The sequence below is a fragment of the Pezoporus flaviventris genome, unplaced genomic scaffold, assembly GCF_033815535.1.
Source record: "Pezoporus flaviventris isolate CSIRO_AGI_PZ_B2104156 unplaced genomic scaffold, CSIRO_AGI_Pfla_v1 ptg000007l, whole genome shotgun sequence".
Taxonomy (NCBI): Eukaryota; Metazoa; Chordata; class Aves; order Psittaciformes; family Psittacidae; genus Pezoporus; species Pezoporus flaviventris.
In genome coordinates, this window is record NW_026892555.1 from 39,365,679 (window position 1) to 39,391,401 (window position 25,723).

Below are 25,723 nucleotides of genomic sequence, written 5' to 3' on the forward strand. Positions count from 1 at the left end.
ATAGTATTTTGAACTTTGAGTAGTTTTGTGACGCTTGAAGGGATGAAAAAGAACCTAGAAATTGTGTTGATGTATGAACAATATAAAGAAAACTTAATTTGACCAAGAACCTTTTTCTTTCCCTACAGACAAAAGCAGCACTCCAAGCTCTGATAGAAAAACATCAGAAATTACCAGGAAATATATTTAGGGCTTTAATGGAACGATTTCAAACACAAAAGAAAGAAGATTAAGGTCTTCTGAATGAACTGCTATTTAGTTAAAATATTCTTAAGGTCATATTTGTAACTTATTAATTCTTCTAATAATAGATTTTAAATACTGTCCTAATGATACTGCTGTATATTTTAAGATACAAAACACTTTCCTTTGCCCTTCCTGCTGCCTAGAATCAAGCTCAGGAACCCAGACTTCAAATCATTCGTAATGGGGCAAAGTTCAGAAGTTTAGATTTTGACAAATACATTCCTACCTTGAAAGTGTTGGTTTTTGTGTTTTGGTTTCGGTTTGCTTTTTGTTTTTTTGACACTGCAGGTCTTTATGTACATGGTCTCTTGTCTATTTTGTTGTACTGTCCCCCCAACCCCACCACCTATGGTTACTCTTTAACCTGAATGTTAGTTCTGCTGTAGAGCTAGATCCTTACTGTCTTGATCGTCATCACTGTAACTAGGTTTTGCAGGCCAGATTAATGCCGTACAGCGTTTATGAAACCTTTCTTCAGGTTGTTACTCTTGTGCTGCTGGGAAACGGTCAATCTTCTGTGGCCTGTAGAACTTCTAGCTATGCCTGCAAAACCTATAGAGGAAAACATTTAGTTTTACTGGGTGACTTCAGAAGGAGTTTGGAGGAGTGAAAATTGATTAGAGAACTGCAGTGAACCAAGGAAGCTTGTTATGACTCTGTATCATTCCAGTGCTGTGAATGAGAACCCTCAGCACAGCTGCTATTCCAAACCAAGCCATATTAGATATCTGTCTTTGCGTAGAGAGTTGTCCCGTATACTTCTCAGTGAATCTGCAAATTCCTCTTTGAAAGAATGAGCCAAGCATTTAAGCTTTAAGAAGTGGAAATAAGAGTACTGTTTAGTAACATGAGCTCATAAATTTCTGTTTTGAAGGAAAGAAAAGATTAGTACAATGTTCCCTTTAAAAGTACTAGTTCTTTTGCAAAACAGGCTAGACATTTCCAAATAGCCTTTAAATCTAGTATAGGTGTAAACTGTTAAACATCCATATTCTTCAAACACTGTTATTTATGTAAGTTATTAAATCAGGGTTGAGAGGGAAGTCCTATATATTTCCCTTAACCGAAGAGAATTGAATGAACAGGAAAGAGTGTGCACTTACAGTAAATTATATTCTTATATTTTGTCTGAACTAAAGCCTGTGCTTTTATTGTCCAAATAGGAAATATTTCCTCTGATTGCCAGAAAGTTTAATCTACAGTTCTTAAAGTAACATCTGGGAACTCTTTAGTTTTGGGATAAGGAAAAATTGTTGAGGAAGGCCAAAGAGATTTTGTTTTATTACATGGTCTCCTTTCAATATTGTTGGTGTTTGAAATTTTCTTAAAAGTAAAGCAAAAAAAACCAAACCCAAACAATAAAAAAACAACTTTTGAAAGAGCCGTTGTATTCAGTTTAGTACCATTCCTCCCACCATTTAATCATGTGCTTTGCTTTATACTCTTTTAAATGCATAAATTAGAGTACTTGTAAATGATGCCCTATGTTAGAAAAATATCACTTTATGGGAAAGAGGCTGTAAGTTATGGTTAGCAAAAAGCTTACTTATTTTATGATGTTACTTTGTATCAAAAGCATTTTACGTGGTGTTGAATTAAATTGCTCAAAGCTTCTGGGGAAGAATCATGTTATACGAATGCAAATGCCTATTCTGAATTGTATTAACTACTTGGGTTTTATTCGAAAGCAATATTGTGTTCTTTTTAATTTATTGGAATGTTTTTAAAAATAATGATGTTAACACAGTATGTCATTTAAAGTGATACTGCCAAATTCCTACACTGGAGTATAACTTGGGTATGACTGTTCTTACTGTTCATCTCAAGGAAAATGTACATCAGTCTATATTGTGACATTCTCAAAGGCAGCTGAGCATATTTTGTGTAGAGTGTGCATATGTGTGAAAGAAAACTCAGTCTAGAAGATTCTGTCAGATATGGATATTTGTGATCTGAGATTTTGTAAAATTTATTTTACTAAATATGTGGGCTTTTTGATTTAGTTATGTCCCTCTTAAGTGTTGAAAAATGAGTATAAATAATAAAGGGCAGTATTGATACTCTAAATGTTCATATTTGTATAGGGCTTTCATATTTATTTCTATATATTAAAAATGTATAGAAGACACCTTTCGAATAAAATTGATAGCTGCAATGGGCTTCTGAAGTTTTGTGTTCTGTTTGAGCTAAATGAAATATAGTTCATGGCCTTAGACACGGGTTTGAGCAGCACATATTGTCCTTGAGAAGTTCTTCTTGCCTTGTGTCTGAATAGGAATGGAAGAATCAAAGCCCCCAGAAAAATGAATAAAAGGGAAAATAACTCAGGAAACAGTGGAACAGAGAACAAAAGACACACAAACAATAAGGTCTGAGTTTTAGTAGCTGTAATCAATGCTGCTGGAGGCCTTAACAGGCACTGCGATGCCACTTAAGTTATGTTTAAAATTCTACAACAGAAAATACCTCACAAATCCTGACTGGTAAGATTTATTTGTCCACATTTGGTGTGTGAATCATTACCTACTTCATGTCATTGGAAAAGGGGGGCAGACCTGGAGAGAGACTCTTACAAGAAAGGTTATAGACCAGACTTCCTTTTAGCTGATTTGGTTTTCTATGTGTCAGGAAGAAATTTGAAAGAAATTTTAGCAGCATTAGACTAGACTCCTGATAGCCTGGTTAGCCCTTGGATACACTGAAGATGTTCCAGGTTTCTCCATGCAAACAGCATAATCAGGATATGTATTTATATTTTTGAAAGCAGAAATAGACTGACAGCTGTACTGGCAGGTATTTGTCATTATCTCAGCAAGACCCAAACCTCCTACTGGCCAATTTACTGTCCTGTTGTGTAATAGCAGAGCTCAGTCAGAACATCTATTATTAGGGTGCTTTCATATGAAATTAATCATTGCAAATGCAAGGTAGAGCCGTTAATCAGCATTGTCAACATGATTGTGTGGCTCATCTGGTACTTGCTATACAAATATACCATTATGTTGCTTCATCCTATTACTCTGTGGAAAAAGATGTAGCTCTGGTGACACTTAATGTGTTAGCTTTACAGCGCTTAATCCCTACTAAGCTTGTCATAGACTCAAGAGGGCTTTCTTTGTGTTATTTTTGCACCAGAAAATCACGGTACCAGAAGTAAATATGGAATTGCATGGAATTGCTATGTGAGAGTAAGTAGCACAGAAAAATTAAAATTAGTAAGATAATCTTCCAGAAAATGTCTGCTGAAACTTCATGAGACAATCTGACATCACTTTCTTTGTTTTGACTTCATGTGTATGAAGGTCCTTGCCACCAACAAAGGTAATGTATTTCTACAGTACGGATCAATGTTGTTGCCTTTTTGGATATTGTTCTTTAAATTCAGAACTAGCCAAATGAATGATAGTCACAACACAAATTGTAAAGATGCTCAGATGGTTAGAGCACCTCTCCTATGAAGACAGGCTGAGAGAGCTGGGGTTGTTCAGCCTGGAGAAGAGAAGGTGCAGTTGAGACCTTCTAGTAGCCTCCTAAGTGCCTAAACAGGGACTACAGGAAATCTGGAGAGGGACTTTTGACAAGGGCGTGTAGTGACAGGACAAGAGGGAATGGTTGTAAACTGAAAGAGGGTAGATTTAGATTATATATAAGGAAGAAATTTTTTGCTGTGAGGGTGGTGAAACACTGCAACAGGTTCCCTAAAGGAGTTGCTGATGCCCCATCCCTGGCAGTGTTCAAGGCCAGGTTGCACGGGGCTTTGAGCAACTTGGTCTAATGGAAGGTCTCCCTGCCTGTGGCAGAGGGTTGGAACCAGCTGATCCTTAAGATCCCTTCCAACCCAAACCATTCTATAGTTCTGTGATACTTTCCTCATTAATGGGTTATTTGCAGTATTTGTTGTTTTTTCTTTTTTGTCAGTAATTTTGTTTTGCACAGACAGCTGCAAATTTACCACTTAACTACCTTGAATTTTGTCACAGCATATGTTGAATGCGCAGCATATGTTGCTTCCCGAAACATTTTAAAATTGTTATAATGGTCTCTTCCTGTCAGAAAATTGGTCACAAAAAGGTAATAAACTTTTGAACCATAGGGAGAATTTTTTTAAACCAAAAGTGTTTGCTCATACTTCTCTCTTTTATGTGTGTCTGTCTGAAACGTTAACAAGAAGGTAAGATGCCATTTGGAATTAACATCAGGCTGCCTGTATAAAGCAGACCCAGTATTTTTTTCCCCACCATGGTGCTGTATTGGCTGTTGTCAAGCAGATCTATTCTGCCAGGCCTTGTGTTACAGCCATCATGAGAGAAAGGCCACTACTCCCTGCTGTCCATACTAGTTACTATAATGAGAGTACTGCATGATTCTTCAGATCACCTTTGGCTCCTATTTGCTAGCTAAAACCACTGCATGCTTTGAAAATATGGATGTCAAAGTTCTAATGAAATACAGAGGGTAGTGTATTATTCAGAGAAGATCTAAAAGTTAAAATAAAAGACAAGAAATTGAACCTTTTTTACTTAATTCTTTTTTATGGGAGACAGAATGTGCCAAACATCAGGAAGGGCATGAATTTACAATATTGTGTTATCTTTACAGGGAATTTGTGGCAGATGAACTGGGATGAGTCCCATTGCAGATGTGGCTGATCTTCATATATTCCAGACTGGACTTTGCTTTTCTTTTTCTTCCAATAGTGTTTTCTCATGGTCAGTCTACGCTATGCTCAGAGTAGCTCGTCTTCAGTCAGTTACTTTTTAAGTAAGTGGGAACAGAAATGGAGACCCCAGTGAACGTTTGTTATTTCTTCTTTTGAGCTACTTGAATTCTACCAAAGGTACCCAGAAACATTTCTGAGCTCCTATTTCAGTTGCTGTGATGGAGCTCCCAGCTCTCCAGATACTTCTTTAATGATCAGATTTCTCCTTACTATATAAAACAGCTCTCCTGACAGATCCACCAGAGCTTTTGAAGCACCCTGTCCATTCAGAAATTGATAAACGTTCTTTTGCCCATCATGCAGTAGATTGATTTTCTTAACTAGTGGCCGCAGCAGTTGCAGGCTTGCTCAGTTAATATTTTTACCATAGATTTCCACATTCCAGACAGACTTTTTGGTATCTTGATCTTGCTTTGTGAGAACAAGCTTGAGGGAAAGGCTGACTGCAGCTTGGCTCAGTCCCTGAAGGCTGTAATGAAAATATAAACCAAGCCCCACCACTGAAGCAAGCAAGCACCCAAACCCCAAACTAGTTTTGGAATTCTAATTCTAGACAATCTTAAGTCACATTTCTAGAAACAAAGCTTCCTGGCTCCTTCTCCTTGCAAAACCTGGCATGGGTGCAGAATCACAGCAGCTCTGATGTTGTTTGCAGGACCAGCGTTGCCATCAGAGTGGAGCAGTGGGGGGGGTGCTTGTTTCAGAGGAGCAGCCTCAGGAGAAGACCTCAGTATCCCTTGGGGCCTGTCTGGAGCAAACTGTAAGCCATTAGACTAGTGGAAGATGTCTAGTAGTAGGCAGTGCTGTATTAGGCTTGCTCATCAGGTAGCAGCACATCAAGGGTTGCTATTTCCCCTCGAAAGCAAGCTAGCAGTCATTCTTGCTACCTAATTCCTCTTTCTCTCAGAAGTCTTGGTCGATATTCTTTCCTGCAAGACTCCCTGCTCTCCATGGCGATGCCCAGGATCGTTCAGGACAAGGCATAATCACACTAAGGCTTTGTCTTTGAAGGGGAGTGAAACAAGCTTGAGCACCTGTGGGTGCAGTTTCAAGATTTGCCTTTCAGTAGCGGCAGTGCATGGGGCTGCACTACAGTGGAACTGCCTTTGCAGAACAGTTAGAGGAAGGGGCAGCAGCCAGGCTGGCCAGCCACCCTGTTTCCAGTGCCTCGAGTGTCCTGAAATACATTGTTCAGCCCAGGGCTGGCTCAGGTGTGGCCAAACAGACACAAGAAGTTACAGCTGAGGAGCTAATGGGGTTAAGTCCTGGATTTTATGTACCTCCCACCACCAACTCTAAGTTCCCCACTGGGAGTAAACCTTGTAAGTCAAGACTGCTGTTCTAGCAGGTGAGAGAGCTTTATATAAAAAGCCTCTGATATTTTTCTGTCATACATACAGTATCCACATGTACCATTTCCTGGAGACAATAAGCTTTCTGCATAGCAGCTGTAATAAATGAACCAAGAGACACTCTTACACTATGCAATTTATTCTACCTCTGTGGTGCAACAACTGGGTTGTGCATAGAGCTGAAGATGTGCTGAGCACACCACTTTGAATTTGGTTTGGTTACTCCATGCTCAGTGCTTCATTTGCAAAGCTCTCCTCATGACCCAGTGGATGTACAGGTGAACAAGCATTTAAAATTGAAAGATGGCTTTTGCTGCTGCCCACAGCAAGGTGAGTCAGAACTTGGCATGTGGGCAGGTAAGTACCCACAAGTGCCCAAAACCATACTTCAAGGAGCAATGGGAGTATAGAGCTGACCTAAAAAGGCAGCTGGAAAATCTTATCCCTTGGAATGCATTAAATCCATCTTTAGTTTCTTAACTCTCAGCATCTTCTGACCATTAATGGCTACAGGACCAGATTAGTCTGACTTTATTATTTACACAGCAGCATAGGTACGTGTATATCTGTGTATGCCTGCTGCCCTGTTTCTTTGGTATAAACAGGAGCAGGGAACCTATTTTGGCTGCTGTTGCAAGGCAAATAGCAGACCATTATTATTCAGTCCACCTGAGCTTTGCAAATGTCAAGACAATATCATTCATGCTTGCTTTGTCATTATTATGCTTATTCCTTTTTTATTAGCTGGTGAACCAAGTAGATGTGCAGATTTCTAACAGATCACCTCTTCAAACTGTGCAGCAAAACACAGGGAGCAAATAATGATTTCTGGAGCCCAAGCTCCTAATTGTACTGCTGATTTCTGTAAGCATAGGAACATTTCATCACAGAGGAATTTTCCCGCCTCTGAAGATCCGGGACCCATTTCCCGTGTCTAAAATAGGAGACAGCATCCGTGTCAGCAGCATGCTCACAGTGAGGCGAATATAGCCAGAAACACTCAGGTTCCAGAACAGCGTTGCCACCTCAACAAATACTTGCAATGTGGATATTCCTGAGCTCCAGAGTAAAGCGCAGAAGACTAGCAGGTTTGACAATGAGGGAAATGGTACACTCTTACATGAAGGTGCAATTCCACCTGTGGAGGGGGAACTGCCGGAAAAAAGACTGAAAGTTTTCTATCGGGGCTGTCCTTCAGAAGGAGCTTTATTTCTTTGCAAGCTGTCCTGTTTTGACAGTCCCTCCACCTTTCCAGGCAGCGCGCCAGGCAAATGACTGCAGCAGAGACCGGCAGTCGAACGAAAACATGTGAGCCTGTAGTATTGGCCCTTTTGGGACAGAATAAGGACCTGCTTCCATCAGGTTTAATCAGATTCAATACTCAAGCTGGGAACGACTACTGCTTTGCAACTGGGGAGAGAAAAAGACATTTGGCTGAGCACAGGCTGGCTGTGCAGGAAGAAGGAGGTGGTGATTCATCCCGGTGTAAATGTGCCGCTGCTGGGGTGGGGCAGAGTCAATTTTAAGAGGTGCAGCAAGTGTTGGCAGCTGTGTGAAGTAAATGAATAGACCAAATGAAGAAAACATGACTGTCGCTGGTTAACTCACATGCCCATGACCCAGATTCCCCTTCCTGGCATCCCATGATGCCCTGTGCATGTGCAGGGTTTACCTTGTATTTCATAAGAACAGCCAAAGGTTTCTTTCTCCCAAGAATCCACTTGTTTCACAGCAGCCCATCTGGAATGGAAATGTTTGATCCTGCACAGGGTGCTGGGCTTTTGTCTTTTTTTCTCCCTTTACATTACATACATTTCCCCCCTTTTTTTTAGTGAGCAATGCTGCCCATCACGAGCATTTTTCAATAAAACATCACTGATTTCAGCTGCTGCCAGCACAGAGATGGGTTGATATTTAGCAAGGCAGGTTGCCTTAAGTTAGAAAAGCTGTCAAAATGCAAGATGGCTCAGTGTGGCTCAAATAGCGCAGTTATTACTCTTTTTAAGCTAAAAGGCAAACATTTTTATATGCCTGATCCCTGAGGATATTTGCCCTGGCCAGCCTGAAAGCAGCCTTTTGGGGTCAGGTCTGCTCACTCCACACTTAAAGATGCCATCATGCATAACCTGGAAAACCCCAAATATTGTATCACCTCACTGGCTTCTGAGGGTAAGTGAAATAAGGATCTTATTGCAGGGAAGTTTACAGCATGAAAAGGGAGGGATTGATAACATTTGGCCTGCATTTTTTCATTACCCCCCTCCTCACCCCCAAGGCTTATTGCCTGAAAGTTTGCAGCCAGTATTTCCGATGCCAGGCACAATAAGGGCATAGGGAATTTAAAAGATTGCTGCCTTGGCACAAGTGGAAAACCATGTTACTGAAGAGCATCTCTGAGCACTCACACAAAATACTGCATCCACGTCCTGACAGCTTGCAGGAAGAGCTCAGCTCCATGCTGTGTGGCATCCAAGGCAGCAGCAGTACAAGCTCCAGATAGGGAGCAAGTTATTCATGCAGCCTGATCTGGCCTGAAAAAGCCAGTATGAAAAACTCATCTTCACAGCTTCTGCTTAAAAAGCAGATGTACGGGATGTGGAAAGTGTCAGGACATGGAGCACTGCCCTGCCATGGATCATCTCTGGCAAGGCAGCAGTGATGATGCCTGGCTTCCTTCCTACTATACCTGATCAGCTGTACCTCCTTGCTGGCTCTTCCTGCTCTCGCTACACGATCTGATCTGTACACTTACACCTTGACACCTAGGCAGAGTCTTTGTATATTCATCCCCGGCAGTTACAAGATAAATAGCAGATAGATCATGAGCCCAAAAGCTTCTCTGCTTTCTTCCCCACACACCATCTGCCTTCAGAAGAGGCAGAGCATTTCCCTTGAGATCTGGCTTCCTGGATGAATCCAAATGGCACCTCTTTAGTATTTCTTTTGAATTGAGGTAGTACATAATGCAGGGCAAATTACTGCTTCTGATAACTCAGGTTGCAGAGAAATGTCAGATAAAGTCTTCAAGGCAAACTGTAATGAAAGTAAGACTTTTATGTTCTTCCAAGATTTTTTGTTTTTCTCTAAAGCTGCCGTGGTTTTAATTCCTCTTCCTTTAGGAAATGTGAGAGCTATGATCTCAAAAGATGTTGCACATGTGCACACAAGAAAAAGTACTCCAAAAGATAAAAGTGCAACCGAACACTTCCCTTCCTATTTTAATTCTGCTTCAGGCAGGAATGGAAAGAGAGTCTATTATTCCTGTGCACAGTCAGAAGCATACTGTGGCATAGGCTGCTGGCAAAAAAGAACTATCTATGCAAGAAAAGCTAATTGAAGAAATGTTTTATGAGATCCATATTCAAAACTGTGTTGAAAAAGTTTCATTTAAAATTGAGGTTTCTCATGTCCTACTTGCATGCACTGCCAGGGTAATGGCATACCTGATTGGAGATACAATGCAGTGACTTCTCAGCCACCACTCAGGGGAGGGATGTGCCGTACTGGACCAGATGATTAGCCCACATCTCCATCTAAACTGAGGCAGGCATGAGGTGAGGACTGCAAATTCCTGCCAGACAGCTTGCCCTTGTGCAACTCTGCAGGGCTGCATGGTCAGTGGGACAAATCCAGATCATGCAGCAATGCTTCTGTCCCAGGCAGAAGGCACAGGAACATTTTAAATAGGCAGAAGCTGCAAGTAACATCATGTAGGTGACTGGGTAATGGGATGAACAGGAGCAGAACTGGTCCTTTCTGTTCCCTGCTCCCCAGCCCACATTTTGAAGTCTCACCATGGTGAGGAAAAGCAAATGGTGTGTCAGAGGTCCAGCTGAGCACTGAGAACAAATCTGGAGGACCACACTCTTTGGATCGCCAGATTTCCATGAACATTTGCCATTAACTTGGCTATATTCTGAAGATGTCTGATTCTAGCAATCCATACATGGAAATCAAAGACAGAAGTTTCATTCCGTAATTCTTTCTGCCACAAAGCCTCACAGACATGCTCTGCAGGCAAGGTAAGTTAATTCTATACGCTATACAGTACACCACTTTAAAGAAATCCTGTCCTACTCTGGTGTTGTAGAAGCCGCTATCGCTGAAATCTCATGTCTTACCAGCACAGAGTAACAGTCTGGTATAGGGTGATGTGCCCAAATGTAAAAAACTGATAACTACTTAGATACAGGAGAGCTGCATAATTATATCTTTAACGACCAGGTGGATCAGATAAAAGATCAGAAGCCCAACCTGATTCATTATTAGTTTCAAGTCACACATAGTTGTTCATGACACTTTAAAGAAAATATAATCGTGAGGTTATTTATTTGTAATTGCCAATTATGTCCTGCCTGTTATCGGTTGGGGCAAAGAGGGGAGAGCTGTAACCCCTGTGTGAGCACCAGTGCTCCTCATGGGAGCCAAACCAGCCCATTTATGCCTTTATACCATAACACGAAATCAAGCTTCAACCTTGTTTTTCCTTTACAAACACAGAATACATTGCACTGTGTCTGCTGCTCACATGGATATGATATTTGGAGATGCTCATTAAGGGGTGTAATTAAGGCATGTTATGTGCTTTATGTGATAGCAGAATTTAAGTACACGGCAATTATTTGCATTCCTTGGCAATGGTGAGTGCTGTAGGACATTCTGGCCCAGCTAAGGCAGGCTCTCCTTGTTTTGAGTTTTTTTTTGGTTTGGGGTTCTTTTTTAGGCTTTAAAATAGGGACTAGGTGGCGTCACACACAAAAGCCAAAGAAATTCCAGGTTACCACAACAGATCCTGGGGTGAAACTGTAGGCAGAAGACAGCACAGGGTACCTAACAAAGCACTGCCAGAGAACATGAATTAACATGGGATAATTTTCCTGCTTTTATCAGGACATTGTTAGGATGTTAGATCTCTGACAAAGCCACACGCCACAAAGCTCCTCTCCCCCTGCTGCACCAACGTGGTTGGCTTGAAGCAAAATCGGCACAAAAAGGTGACAGCATTTGAAATGTAGACTAAACCAGAATGGACGGCAAGAACAGCCCAAAGCAAAAACAAATCCCCAAAGGAAAACATCAAAGCAAATATCAGAGACAAATGGGAATTTAAAGCAAATGAACAAACAAACACAAAAAGAAAATGCCTTAAAGGGAGAATCTTGGAATAGTTACAAGTTCTCAGACAAGAGAAAGAAGGATCAGTAGGGACAAACATGCAATAAGGAAGGCCTGAGCTGCATAATGCTGCTCGCTCAATCTCAAGGTGCCTCCAGATGTTCCCTCTTACTCTCACCTATCTACAAGTTGTGAAATAGCTGGTTTGCAGAGAGTGGATAAGCTGAGGCTGGTCATGGTGCCTCTGGTATCACACTAACCCAGGGAAGAGAAATGACGTTCATTTCACTCTTATGGTGGATCCACTGGCATGTCAGAAGAGTGCATGAAGTGAATTGATGGAATGAAGTAGGGCCAATGCTAGTGAAGAAATAGAGAACTACTAACAGTGGCTGCTGCCAGATCCCCACTAGTGAAGGATGTTACAACTTATCTCAGGCCAGTGCCTAGATGACCTGTGGAATTTAATGAAGATCAAATTCTGAATATGGACTGCTATAGTCTTCACAGACACAGGAAATTAATTTACTTAAAACTATGAAATAGTTTGAAGACTAACTACAGCATCCCACAATATCAGTAATGATCCATTAGCTCAATTCTAGTATTTATAACAGTAATGTACTTAAGCTTATCCTTCCTTGTTTTGGGACACTGTCAGTGATCCTGCCTTCCATAAACTGGTTTACTTGGTTAATGATGTAAGTCCTATGACCAAACGTAGCGATCACACAGAAGTGGAAAGCCCTACATACTTCTTGGGTGTGATCATGGCAGTATAGTTTATACTTACAGAAGTTAACAAGAGCTCAATTAAAAACAAATTACTTGATTACTAGAAGACACAGTAAATATGAGCATCCCCTTGTCCTCTTTTTTTTTTGTGTGTGTAGTCTCCCATGAATAAGAAATATTTTCATCTTGAAAAAAGCTACTGCTTAAGAACAGATACAAAGCCTATGATACGGATGGCCTGATGTGGCTGAGGTTAAACCATGACAGTTTGAAATAAGACAGCTACCAATGGTGTGGGCTGCTGTTCCCTCCATTATGCTTTGTTAAGCTACAATAACAAACTAGACCCTTCATACCTCTAGACAAACAACAAGATACTGTGATAAACAGAACCTTGAAGAAGCTATCACATAGCATCCCTACCTGCAGTTAAATTCATATACCCAAGATGTATACGTATGTATTCTTTCCTTTCTTTGAACTCATGCTTATTATTTAGTTGTTAGGTGGTTGTTTTCTCCTAATCTTCCTTTCCTGGTCACTTGCCAAGAAGTAGCATCATAGAGGGAGTGGAAGCATGGCTATGGGATGCTGCCAGATCATCTGTCCCAAACTGTTGTCCATACTGGGTCAGCTTTTGTCTTGTGTTTGGTAATAATTTCAGGTGTGCAAAAGTTAGCATTCCTTTGCTGATTACCAGGGTTAAAAGTGTTTTAAAAAAGACTCTAGAGCCATGGTAAAATGACCACAGTGTACTTTATTTAATGATTTTGGTACCTTGTGTTGCAATAAATTAAAAAAAATCTACAAAATCCAAATATATAAAATTTTCAAGTTTTCCTTTTAAGTTTTACAAGAAAAATCAAGTTGTAACCAAGGAAATTTGTTAGTATGAAGCACTACTTTCAACTTCATTTCATCACAAATTGCAACTTACTTAACAGACCAAAATAACTATGGTACTGCAGTACATCAAATACTTCACACACTGTGTTCTTTACTATAGCACATGTAACCTCTGCCACGCGGGGCAGGGGTCTCTAGCCAATAAAGACACTCTTCACAATCTGAACTCTAAAGGAATGTTTGTATACATGGATTCAGAATATATATATTTACACGAAGATTTCTTTCTTTTTTTTAATAACTATTTTGATTCTTCATTTCAAATAAAATACCAAATACATTTTTACAATGTTTACAAGTCAAAGCACAAGTTCTGCAATGATTATCATTCACCTCAAGTCACTGTGCTTGTACTGGGGGAATATCTACACTGTTCCATAAACACAAATATGATCTTTCGTCACTTCATTTCCGCAAAGGTGACTAAGGAGTATAAGCACAGTAACAATTATTTTAGCACAATCAGTGTATAATGCAACAGTTTTCAACAGAGAACTGAGAAACTATTGGTCCATTCTGTTCAATTTGCTGTTTATCTGCCAACTGTTACGTTAGTCTCTGCCACATAAATTGTGTACAAGAAAAGAGTTAACACAACTTGAATAGGAAAGAGCATACATTTTTTAAGGCAAATTAATAAGCAGCTTATGGTGTTTTTTGTTAAACTATACTCCAACAGAACCTAAAAATAAAATGTATGTTCTGCAGCTGTCAATAACTATGTGTTGTTAAATTGATCTCCTCTATAAATCGATCAACATGGCTTTGAACCTGGTTATTCAAAATGGAAAGAACTCCCCCCAAATCCCCGAATATAGAAAGTGCATGACTTCATATGCGCCAAAACAAACCAAAAGGCAGCTGAGGTAGTTAGATGTAAAATGCATTTATGAAAAATAACTGAACAAACTAAACCCAGGACAGATACAGTAAAAAATCAACTCATTTGGAATTAACTTTGTATCATTCAACAACTTAAAGCAGGAAATTTTATGATTTCTGAGAAGAAAATGGATTTGGCAATAATAACATAGGAATGAACACAGAATATACTCTTGGAATTTGAATTTCAAGTATTTGAGTCTATTTTCATGTGCATTTTTTTCAGGCTTTTTTAATAGTGTTAGGAAGTCATTTAGGCATCATATAAGATCTGGTTGACCTGTGGGACTGCAGTTCCTCGAAGGCAGAAATACACTGTGAATGCCTGAAGATGGGCTACCATCTCAGCTTGGGTGGGCTTCTACACACCCATCCTCCACCAGGGTCACCTGAGAGTCACAGGGCTAGGGATACTGTGCCTATGCCTCCTATGGACTGATCCAATAGATGTCCTGGGAGCCTGCCTAGGATGTGTCTGGTTCCAATGTGGGATGTGCCCATGTGCTGGGGGTCCCCCATGTGATGTTCCTGAAGATCCTGTGTGTACACACCTAGCCTAGCAGTCTTTAAACTGATGGTCAGCCTCCACCTTGGACCACAGAATCACAGCTCCTCTCCGGCCTTCCTGCTCATGCTCAACAGCATTGCGTTTCAGCCATCACTGTGACCTTTCCTCATCTGGAGAGAGGGGCAGTGTTCCCCCTCTTGGAGACAGGACAGTCTCCAGGAAAGTGTTGGCTTGAGTCCACTAAGGATGAGCAAGGATTTGGGCTCACATCATGATCTCAGAGCGCCAGCTAACAGCCCCTGGCACAAAGGCAGACCCAGCTTTTCCTGCCATTCCTGCCTAGGAAGAGGAGCAGGTAGTTTTCTCTACTGAAATTCACAACTTGAGTGTGCAGATGCAAGAAAAGACTTCAGGCTCTGGGAATGAATTTCAACACAAAAAACCACCACAAACAAACCCTACTTGTAGGAAAAAGACAAATTGAAGATGTGTTCCTGACTTCAGTATCAATAACTTTATACATCCTATTACTGAACGTGCAATGTTCTCGCTTTTCTGGGTCCTACAGTTTGATCCCACAGCTGATGGTTACAACATGGGTACGTGCAATTTGTTATCATGAGATCTGCACTAGGTGCCTGGCTTGAAGAAATCACACTAGGGAGCATAACAACCTGAAATAGCTTTGGTGAGGTTTGTTTTTGATTGGCCTGTGAAAACATAGTGTTTGAACTCTGAAGCATGTGCGTATGGTTTACATGTAACTTATGACACAGAAAAATGCATTAGTACTTTTATTAAACAAGAAAAACCTGAAATTGATTTTTTCCTTTTTCTTAATTTTACCTTTCTAAGCTTCCTTTATTTTGATTACAATTTTCAAAAGTGATGTGGGATTATGACCAGCTTCATCTCTGGCAGCCCACAATGAGGAGTCACTGTGATGTTCGCAGTGAGCTGAATTTACCTACCGCAGTGGCAGAGCTGCTGGTAATTGCAATTATATCTGCATATCCTGCACATTGTGGCCTTAATTTTTCCTGCTCTTGCCACAGAACTTAGTGGAAAACTAGGAAACTGGAGTGTGAGATTTCTTGATGTGGCAGGGTATTGCAGCTTTCCTCAAAATGTTTGTCATGAGTTCCTGTTCCTGCTCAGATTTTTTGAGGCGGGGAAAGAAGTGGAGCTGTGAGAATCTCAGTTTCCCAGAGAGGTCAAGGGTTTGTATATTTATGTAAACCTAGTCAGAAAAAGATGCTCTGATTTTGAAGGGGAAAGAATTATTTTTCAGGCCTTATTTAGTAAAACACAAAGACACCAAAAGTCACACTTGAAATGGATGTAAAAATATTTTTCTTCATGTGAAACAACATTAAAGGCAATCCTTTGTTCTTCCCTATGCATATCAGTTTGCAAAACTAAAACTGCATCTTAGAGTACTGCATTGCACCATGTCATAAACTTATGTTCTTAGCACTAACCTTTACAGCCTAGGCATCCAGCTTGATGTTCCAGTGTTTTGGTATTGTGGGTATTTGACATACACAGGCATCCTCTTCACTGTGTCATAACTTTTATTTGCTGCCTTTCCTTTTCACAGAGACATGCTACAAATAATAACCCCCGACTCACAAACAGTATCTGCCCCAAGAAGCAGCAGTTCCTCTTCCCATCCACAGTTCAGTTGTGTCAGTGGCAGCCATTAGAGAAACTGGAAGAAGAGAGGATCTACCACCACCTGCCTGATCCTACACTCATGCCATCGAGGTGCCTCCATCCTCTTCCTGTGAGACCCAGCACTAAAGAAGTTTGTCAAGATCCAAATCCTATATCCATTTTCAGGGGGTTCTGTGGTGAAGCATGACAGGGTGGTATTGCGGAGGGCTGGGGTAGCAGGCTGGTGGGAAAATCAGGAGGACTCTTTCTTGAGCTTAGGATAAAATGTCCCTCCCTAACTTGTCCAGTTTTTCCCCTTCTGACCTGGAGCCCAGTGACTTGAGCCCAGTGACTTAAGCCTTATAGAGAGATGTGGATTGTTTTTTGACATTGAAATATATAGCTTAAAGGATACTTTTAAAATATAAAACCATAAAATATAATTAATATATTAATAAGCTGTCTGAAAATTTAAACAACTATTTTAATTTATCCTGGAATCCAGGCAGGTATCTGGGCCTCATCCAGTGACTAACAGAACTGGAAGACCTAGAAACGCTTTAGTATTATTTCCAGTGGACTGTTTTTTAATACAAAGACTTTTTACATGAGACATTTCCACAGACATTTTCATTGACTTAGCCTAATCAGTATTTTCTGCACAATAACTGACAGTTTCACTTGATAGCAAAGTTCAAGTGAGCCGTAAACTAGTTATTACAGAGATTCCTTAAAAGTAAATTTTACTTAGGCATTGTGAAATTTAAAGCCAAAATGCCTACATGCTTACTCCTGAGGCTTGTTGGACTCCAATAAACTAGAAAGAAAGTAATCCATTTGCTATGGTGGACCTTCAGGGAAGCCCTTTATGATTATAAACTGCCTGTAACCCAAGCAAATCCCAGTATAATAAATGCTTCTGTCCAGAGTGCTGGTGTAAGTATAACTTATTGACATGTTCACCAGGCAGAATTTCTCAGTCCTTTAAAAATGTCTTTTAGCTTGATTTTTTGCTTAGCCGTAGATCATTCAAGAAGGTTTTGCAAGCACAACTGATACCAAGTCTGTCTTTTAGGATCCTTTGACTCTCATAAAATTGCTTTGAAGGCTCACCAGTTTTACTAATAGCCTATAAGCACTTATGTACACATTTCCTCTAAACAGATTAAATTCACTAGTCAATCTGAAAACAAACTTTGAGTTCTGTATCTTAAGAGATGAATGGTGGAAGAATGCACAAATGAGCCTTATCTGAGTATATACATACGTATGCTGTAATAACTGGAAAATCTGTTCTTTTTAATTACTGCTGGGTTTATAAATAGTTTTCATAGGAATCCATTCAGAATGTCTAATGTTAATTAACTGACATTCTCCTTGCACATCACAAATTTCAAGAGAACAATTACTGTGGAAGAACAATTAAAGTGGGGTTTATTTTCTTTTTCTTTTTATTTTTTTTTATTTTTTTCTTTTTTTAATAAAAGAAGATTACAGAGACCTGCACAAAGTTTTAAACCACAGCTACACTCTGGAAAATTGCTATAAAATCAGCAAGGTTAGGAACTGTGTTTATTGCTTCCCAGTGGGTACCATTTCCAATGCACTCAGCTTACAGTGAGAAGATGACTCTCCCATTTGTTAATGCCATGGGTCAAATCTAGAAGTCCAACTGTGTTTTGCATGGCTCTGCAGTGTGAGAAATAAGAATTGTTAAGTTAGCATTTGATTAAAGAGTCAGGTAAGCAAGCATGGGAGGAAGAATAGAGCCAGCTCCCACTGTTGAAGCAGCCTTATACGTGGAATGGTACCTGCAGGAAAATACAGTGATGCTCATTTGTTAGAATAGACATTAGCTTGTTAATAATAGACAACTCAAAGAATAGACAGAAGAATATCTGTTGCCACAAGTAAAACAAATTACATAGGGGACAGTCTCTGCCCTTGAGAATCAATGGGAATTGATTTGAAGGAACTGCAATCCTGTTAAAGAACTGCAGTGGGATGATAGATCTTTGCTTGTTAATCCAACATCACCCCCAGTTACTGCCTGTTCTGTGATTCAGAAATGATCTCAGAAACAAAATATATTTACTTCTAGGTTGTTCTGGGCATATACCAGGGCTTTGGAATGATGAAGTAAGATCAGTTGAGCAGCAAGACATGACAGCTATCTTTAAAAATGTTCCTGCTTTGCACTTGATAAAATTCCTTCAGTATTTGCAACTTTAACTTGCATTTCCTTCTCTAATTATAGAGGTTATCTGAATAGCCAAGTGTTAGACAAAAGAATTTCTAAGTTTTGTACTACAATGTGAGAAAAAAAAGTCTGTTAAATAACCTGAGCTTTGTCTTCTCTCACTGAGGTTTGCGTCTGAGACTCAAGCACAGGAGGAAAATGAAAGTAAGGAAAAAGATCAGTAAATTTTGCAAACTCGTTTGAGTGAATCTTTGAAGAAAACAGATGTGTTATGATATGCTACGCTTACAGCTCATGCATTAAGATATGGATGCCTCTATAGCGATTTCAGCTGAAATCAGGATGATACTGTTCCTGCTTCTAAACAAGCAAGAATCGATGCTAACTTCTAATATAGTTGGAATTCTTTCACCAGTAATTTCCATGATGAGTTGAGTGACAAAATACCTGAGCACGAACAAATACATAACAAATAGGTTACCTACTCTAAAGACTCACAGCTTTTCCCTAATTATAATAATGCTTCTACCACATCATATACTGATCTTCATCTTTGCTAGTGTTTTTCCTGCTCTACACCTTTACAAGTGCACACCTCCACATGTATGCACTTCTCAGCTGTGCATGAACAAGTTAATGTGAGGACTATTCTCACTAAAGGAACATGCACCTGCAAATTCGCTATCCGCTTTTGGACGTACTGCATGAGACACTGAGAGCCTGAGAAAAGGCACAAGCACTTGAACAACACCAAGCCTACAATATTCCATATATAGAAAAGCCCATCTTCTGAGCCTATTTTAAAACTTATGTGTTTTTTCCTCATTTTTTTCTTTTTTTTTCTTTTGTGAAAGCCATCTGAGACTTATCCTCTGTGAAGAAAATAATAATAAAAAAAGTTCTTTGACCTATAATCTACTATAAAGAGCTGATTTCTACATTTAACAATCACTGGCGTAACAGCCATACAAAATCCTTGTCTCCCAGGCCTAGGTTTGAGACACTTCTGTATCTTATTGCTAATAAACCACTCCTGTCAATAGCAACGAAGTTATATCTAAAAAGTATCTTTCATGTCTCCCTGTGTGTTCCAGTTCGCAACATATACAGAATTTTCTCAGTCAACATCTTTCCTTGAGGAGTGAGTAATTGCACCATAAATAGTATTTTGGCACTAAGGTTTGTTGGTATGTTGTGTTTTTTTTCTGCTGTTAAAAGACTCCTCTCCTCCCTTTATCCACTGAAACAGCAGGGGCAGCTTTTCCACTGTATTTCACAAACATCTCTTAATCTTGACTGGAGGAATCATCCCTTTGCTTTTCTGTCTTTTTGATCTCCGGCCTCTGTGCTAGAGGTCCCAGTGGAGAAGCCTCCACGATAAAATGTGTGCAGATTACTCATTGAGGTACATACATGTGCACCCCCTGCAGACAGACCAGAGGGGGCTCTGACAGCACCCTGCTTGAAAACTCCTTACCAGGAGGGGGTACAGACAAGATGTAAGCTCTTGCCAAGTCCTGTGTTGCTGAAACTGTGTTCCTCCAAGTACCAGAGTTAGGTTAAATATTAAACCACTCACTCATTCCTACTGATCATTATAAACTGCAGGTGTACTAACCTACATCCTTTCTGCTTATAAAAGGGCTTAAATGCTTTGCTTTGGTACAGGCAACACTATGTGTTTTTTTCCTTCTGCTTAATGTGTCAAAGTAGCTATAATCCACCTGTGTGTCAAAACCAATGAATAAAGATTTTCTCCAGTCCAACACCCAGCACCATTAGCGCTATTGCTAAATGTGTTTTGTTACAGTCATTTCTCCAGGATACACTCTTCCACAACCAGCACAGTAATCTCAGAAATTAAATTGTACTGCTGCTGGGTAGAACAACTCTTTGTTGATATAGATGACCAGAAGGAAATGTGGCCAGTTCCCCATTGATGGTAATGAGAGCTGTCTTGAACCCAGCAATCCTCTTTTAAATACAACTCCTTGTATGTACGAAACAAATCAAATGCATGAATGATTCATAAGATGAATGATGAAAGCTCAGCTAGGATGAATTTGCTAATGTTGCATTTCTTCTAGATCACTCTTTCCAGTGTGGGCACCATGCTGAACACAGCTAACAACAGCTTTCTGTTTTTCCCCCTAACTGATTAATGTTTGCTCATAGGAGCTTGATTAGTGTATTACAAGTCACAAATTTACAAGATTAAAAATGTCTGTTGAATTAATTAGCTGCAAATCAACCTAAGCAAAGTTTGACAAGTTCCAAGCTGTTCCAATAAAATAAAAAAGGAGGAATCGATAGCAGCCACAAGTACATGACAATATGCTGGCACTGTGCGACTATAAATAGTGGCAGCTGCCCTCTCTGCTGACAAAGGAAGATTTTTCATTGTTCATATAGTGCTGTTTAAAGGCTAAGTCCTGCCCAAATAGGTACCACAATCTCACTGATGGCTAAAGTGTTCTCAGTGAAATATCTCATGTGGGCCAGCTCGATAACCCAGAGGGAACTGCAGCTGGAAACAAGACGCCCACTTTGTCTTCCTTTTCAGCAAGGGCAAATGCCTGCAGTGCTGAAGCCGGGACTAATCATAGCACATGTGGACACTGGCCGGCAGGAAGGTTATGTGTGTCCCAAAATGGAAATGCAGGGAACAACGTCAGGAGTCATTAGTGTAGTCATTAGTGACTACTTTTGAACTTTCCTTCTGCAGCTACTGACCTAGTCTCTGTGACAATTTTAGACCTACCTATCTATAACTCTGACACTGTTGAAAAGTTACTATAGTTTTTCAAACACTATCCTTACTGCTGAATGGTCACTCAGATCAGGAACTCGGGACATATACCTGAACTTCAGTGCAGCAAATGCCTTCACTGGTTAGTAATTTTTTCCTCAGCTTCCTAAAATTTAAAATCAATCCTTATCAAATGTTGTCTCAAAAACAGTCTGGGACACACAGATGATAATGCAGAACACATACTGAAAATAGAACAGTAATTAAAATTTCAGAAATAGTTACTGTGTATGCATGGTGCATTTAAATTGATGGGGTATTGTTTTCAAACACATGCATTAGAAATTTATCTTCAGTACATTATCCATGAAATAGCAAATCCTTCCTTCTGAGAGCATGTATTAGGCAACTGCTTATGTGATGGATAACAAACACTCTTCAGTGTTTTTCAGTTGAAATTCAAGTAAACCGACCTAATCATTGCAGTTTATTTCCTTCATAAACTACTGACATTGGTAACTGATAGTGAAACAAATACAACCAACACTATATGAAACAAAGGTTTAATTGATCCTTTTGCTATTTGCCTTTTCTTTTTTTCTCTGATCAACTGTGATAAATCCTTATTTATTTTGCACAAGTCTACTCGCCCCTCTATTCTTTTACCAATGCTTAGGATGATGAAATATAGCATTAGACATATTTCCTCCACAACTTTTCATTCAAGTGCTGGCATAATACACAACAAAGCTGTCTCCAATAATGACTGGAATGTGTTTTGCAATATTGTTCTTTTCTTTGTGCAGTCAGCTCTTGATTACCCTTGATGATGATGCTCCTGGTGCTTTTTTTTCTAGGCTTAGAATGTAAATGAACTGTAAGAACAAATCTTAATAGAATCTCAGGACTCACTGTCATTTGTATATGCACACACACACACATATATATATGTATATATATTAAAATGAATTTGATACTGTAAATTTACTCCCAAGTATGGGATATGATCCTGCCATTTTTATTGTGAGAAAAAAAACACTTTCACAAAGAGTATTTTTTATAGCCTGCTCCAAACTGTGGCCACTGAACTTGCTTCTTGCATTCACCATAACCTCATCAATTTGAACACAACTGCAGCTCAAATGTATCATTCAGAGAAGCCATGTCTGCTCCACATGCTTCAGCCTTTTTGTAAGCCAGCATACAGTCTTTTTGCTCTTTACTCAGCCCAGACTGATCTTTGTTTGGCATAAGAACTGGCGTTTCAAGGGAGGTGCATCAAAGGCTCAAGGAACAATGGATAAGCTACATAGTGTAGCTCTGGTGCACACACGAAGTCTGCCTGAGCTCCAGTGAGAATCCAGGTGAACGTGGCCAGAATTGCACACAGTGCATTAATAGACCTGATGCAAGGCAGTGTATAGAGATTCAGAATTTGTCACAGTGCTAACCATGTTCATATAGCTTTTGGTCAGGTTGGAAGGTGAGCAGAGTGATTTTTCATCTGCCCCAGATGTTTACTGTAGACATTACTTGGGCTGGATGCAGGCAATGGCACTGGATGTGTGCAACAAGTTTGGTCCTCAATACTAAGGAGACCAAATGCACCAAATTACTAGAACTATATTTACATTGCACAGGATAACCTTTAGATTTTCCATAAAGAGGACGAACAGCCTCAGAATAAGAGGGAGGGAGTATGCCCTTCTCCTCAGTAGTGTGCAGCCCTATAACCTTCCCCTGAGAGATAGTAGCTAGAGAGATGAATCACTGCTAGCTGAAGAGAGAACTGAGCCTGGCTCTCCCCTTTGTCTCTGCTTACCACAAATCTACTGCTGGAAAAGCAGTCATGAGTATTTCTGTGTAAAGGTCTATCTGGTAGCACCTCAGAGGACCAGATTCCTTAAGCTGTGATGGGTAGAATACCTGCTCAGGGGATCCTGGCAGGCTTAGGTAGGACATAGGAGATAAGCTACTCTGTGCTGTGAAGACCATGTTCAGGAGCCAAATTTTAGGTGCTTGAACACCTAGAACAAAATGTGGAGGAGCTCCTGGTTAGTGCAGTTTGGAGGATCACAGGATAACCTGAGGCCCCTGACGTGCCTGCACTGACCTCTGCATGTGTACTGCAGCATGCGAGATATCTGGTCCCTGTGTGTCGTGGCTTTTGTCCAGCCCATGCACATGCTATTCCTATCTCTGCGGTTTTTTGATGCATGAGGTGGGGGAAGAGAGTGCTGGACTATGAGCAGGCTTTGCCCTGAGTGGACTCGTAGCACCCACACAGAGCCTATGTCATGCTTTAGCACTGTGTTACATCTCTGAAAGCTCTTCGAGACATTCAACCAGCAGCTTGTTTACCTCAAGGAAATCACTTATCTGTGAAAATATGTTTTGCAGTACCTTTTACACACAAGGTGGCTGAGTGGACACACCTCTTTTTCACTAAAATGCTTTTGTGAGGTTTAGTTCAGTGCAAGGAAAACCCCAAGCCCTATGCTTTTTAAAAGAATGTGGACTTTCCTACAGAAAACACATCTAGTGTAGAAAAGCTGCTAGAATGCCTAGGGCTACAGCATTCCCAGAAGGAAGATCCAGCAGCAATTGCTTCCAAAGATACTGAAATAAGAGGTCGGAATCTACAGATACAAAAAATGTATGTATCCGTAGCAGTCATGTTTTCCTTTCTATGAATGTAGCATCTGGTTATATTGACAAATCCGATACATTTTGAAGTTTATCCCAACCATTCCTAGAAATTAGATTTTGGCTTTAAGTTTTTTGTCTGTTTTTATTTTACAGTACCTTGCATATAGAAGTTAAGATTTGATCTATTAGTTGGCCACTTATCTCACAACTTCTTGTAAATCTCTATTGATATATACAGGATCAATAACTCTGTTGTAAGCTTCTCTTACCTCTCTAGCTCATGCAAATCACTCCATAAATGTGCTGAAGAGGACTTTTCTCCTTGCATCTTGTTTATCTCTCCTCTTTGCTTCAGGATGCAGAGTAGGCACATGGCTTACTAATGGGTATATAAGATCCTCTGCATAAGAATTAAATGCTAAGCATTCAGAAAAAAAACACAAGTACAGGAACTAAGCTTGCATGTTAAGAATGGGTTCCTTTTAATGAATGCACTGGTCAGCAACTGATTTTTGTTATCACTGGAAATGTGTGGTTTCAGAGACATTTTTCAAAATCTCCTTAAAAGGATCATAAAATGACAATTTGGTCAAAATGGGTATGTCTATTCTTAAATGTTTGAACTAAAAAGTAAATAAGAAGAAATGTTAGCACTAAGTTTAGAGGATGTATTTATGGTTGAGCCAAGCGATGATATTCAGGCTCTTTGGTATGAAGCACATCTGCTGAATTTAGTTTGGAGCTAGGAAGTGAAAACTTTCACTACCATGGTCTGAACCCATGTGGTCATTCACTCAAGGCCAGGAGCCTGATTTTCTCCTATTCATACCAGCGTAACTGTGAAGAAATCCCACCAAAGACCTGCAGTGAGGTCCCTATAGTAAAACAAATGGTCTCGGGGACCCCTCACGTGATAAAAAAAGCTTTGTGAATGACCTGTAGATCGGTGACACTATTTCCCTAATCTTGTGTGTGCAAGGCTTTATAAGGTCATGTCCATCTCTCCTGTAATGAAATCTGCTCATACCAGATGCGAGGAATCATCTCAGGAGCAGATCACTCAGCAATTTGCAGCCAAGTAAAAATGATGATGGAATTTGTTTAAAAAAAAATAAAAATCACTATATGGACTGCAGAAATCTGTTGTGAGGTTTTTTAATTCACAGACTTAAAAGAATCTGTTCTCATTTTGCATTTTGTCTGTTTTATCAGCATAAAGAGGAATGGACTCAATGCCATAATGGAAAGACATAGTTCTATAGACAATCAAGGGCTGATTTCATAACATAGTGTCTCTGGTATATAAATGGCTGTTTGCCACTTACTTGCTCCATTTGGCTTTCTGCTCAGAGCATGGGCTTCATGAGAGCTAGTCTAATTGCTACAATTAACAAAATTAAATGGCTTATTGTGTATTTAGACAATTCTTCCCACATCCCGCATTGTTATGCTACAAAATCAGTAATTACAGTGTTGGGCTTGTAAATTCATGGACATGTGTTGTGATTATTTTTATCATGCACCTCTTGCAGGGACTCAACCTAAATAAGCATGTTTAGATGGATGCAAAATGCAATTTACTCTGCTTCCCAGCATGCACAGGAGAAAGAGAGGCAGCAGTAGGACCCCAGCAACCTGCTGAAGTCTTTTCCTTGGCATTGGGCAGGCAGTGCAGGGGGTGCAGAGTAAATCATAGCACCTCAGTCACTCCCAACTGCATGACTTCAGGGGTAGAGCAGAGAAAGGGCAGTGGCTTTGGAAGCTGAATTGCTGGCAGAGCCAATTAAAACTCAGTACACCACCACTTTTAAGGCTCTTTAAGGAGTTGTATGAACAAATCACAAATACTTCAAAATTGTTTAATTTGAGTTCTGAAAAAAACCATCAGGCTAGTTGTGAATATTTGATGGCCAATAAAAAGTAAATGAATATATTGTGTGATTGGCAGTCTCTTTCCAAATAAAGCAGCACTCACACTTTCAGTACCACTCATGAATGGCTCTTT

At 40.0% G+C, this 25,723-nt stretch overlaps 1 protein-coding gene across 6 annotated transcripts in view; it reads left to right on the forward strand.

Annotated features, from left to right (window-relative positions):
- TMEM68 (transmembrane protein 68) overlaps positions 1-2,405 on the forward strand; it is a 41,696-nt gene extending 39,291 nt beyond the window's left edge. For 5 of the 6 annotated variants that reach the window (XR_009742534.1, XM_061448467.1, XM_061448468.1 and 2 more), the window contains one exon: positions 129-2,405. Coding sequence is in view for 5 of the 6 variants with exons in the window: in XM_061448467.1 (XP_061304451.1) it covers positions 129-233 (105 nt within the window). In the remaining variant the exon portion in view is untranslated. The remainder of the gene's footprint in view (positions 1-128) is intronic. The other variant, XM_061448469.1, reaches the window with a different exon arrangement.
- Positions 2,406-25,723: the final 23,318 nt, after the last annotated feature.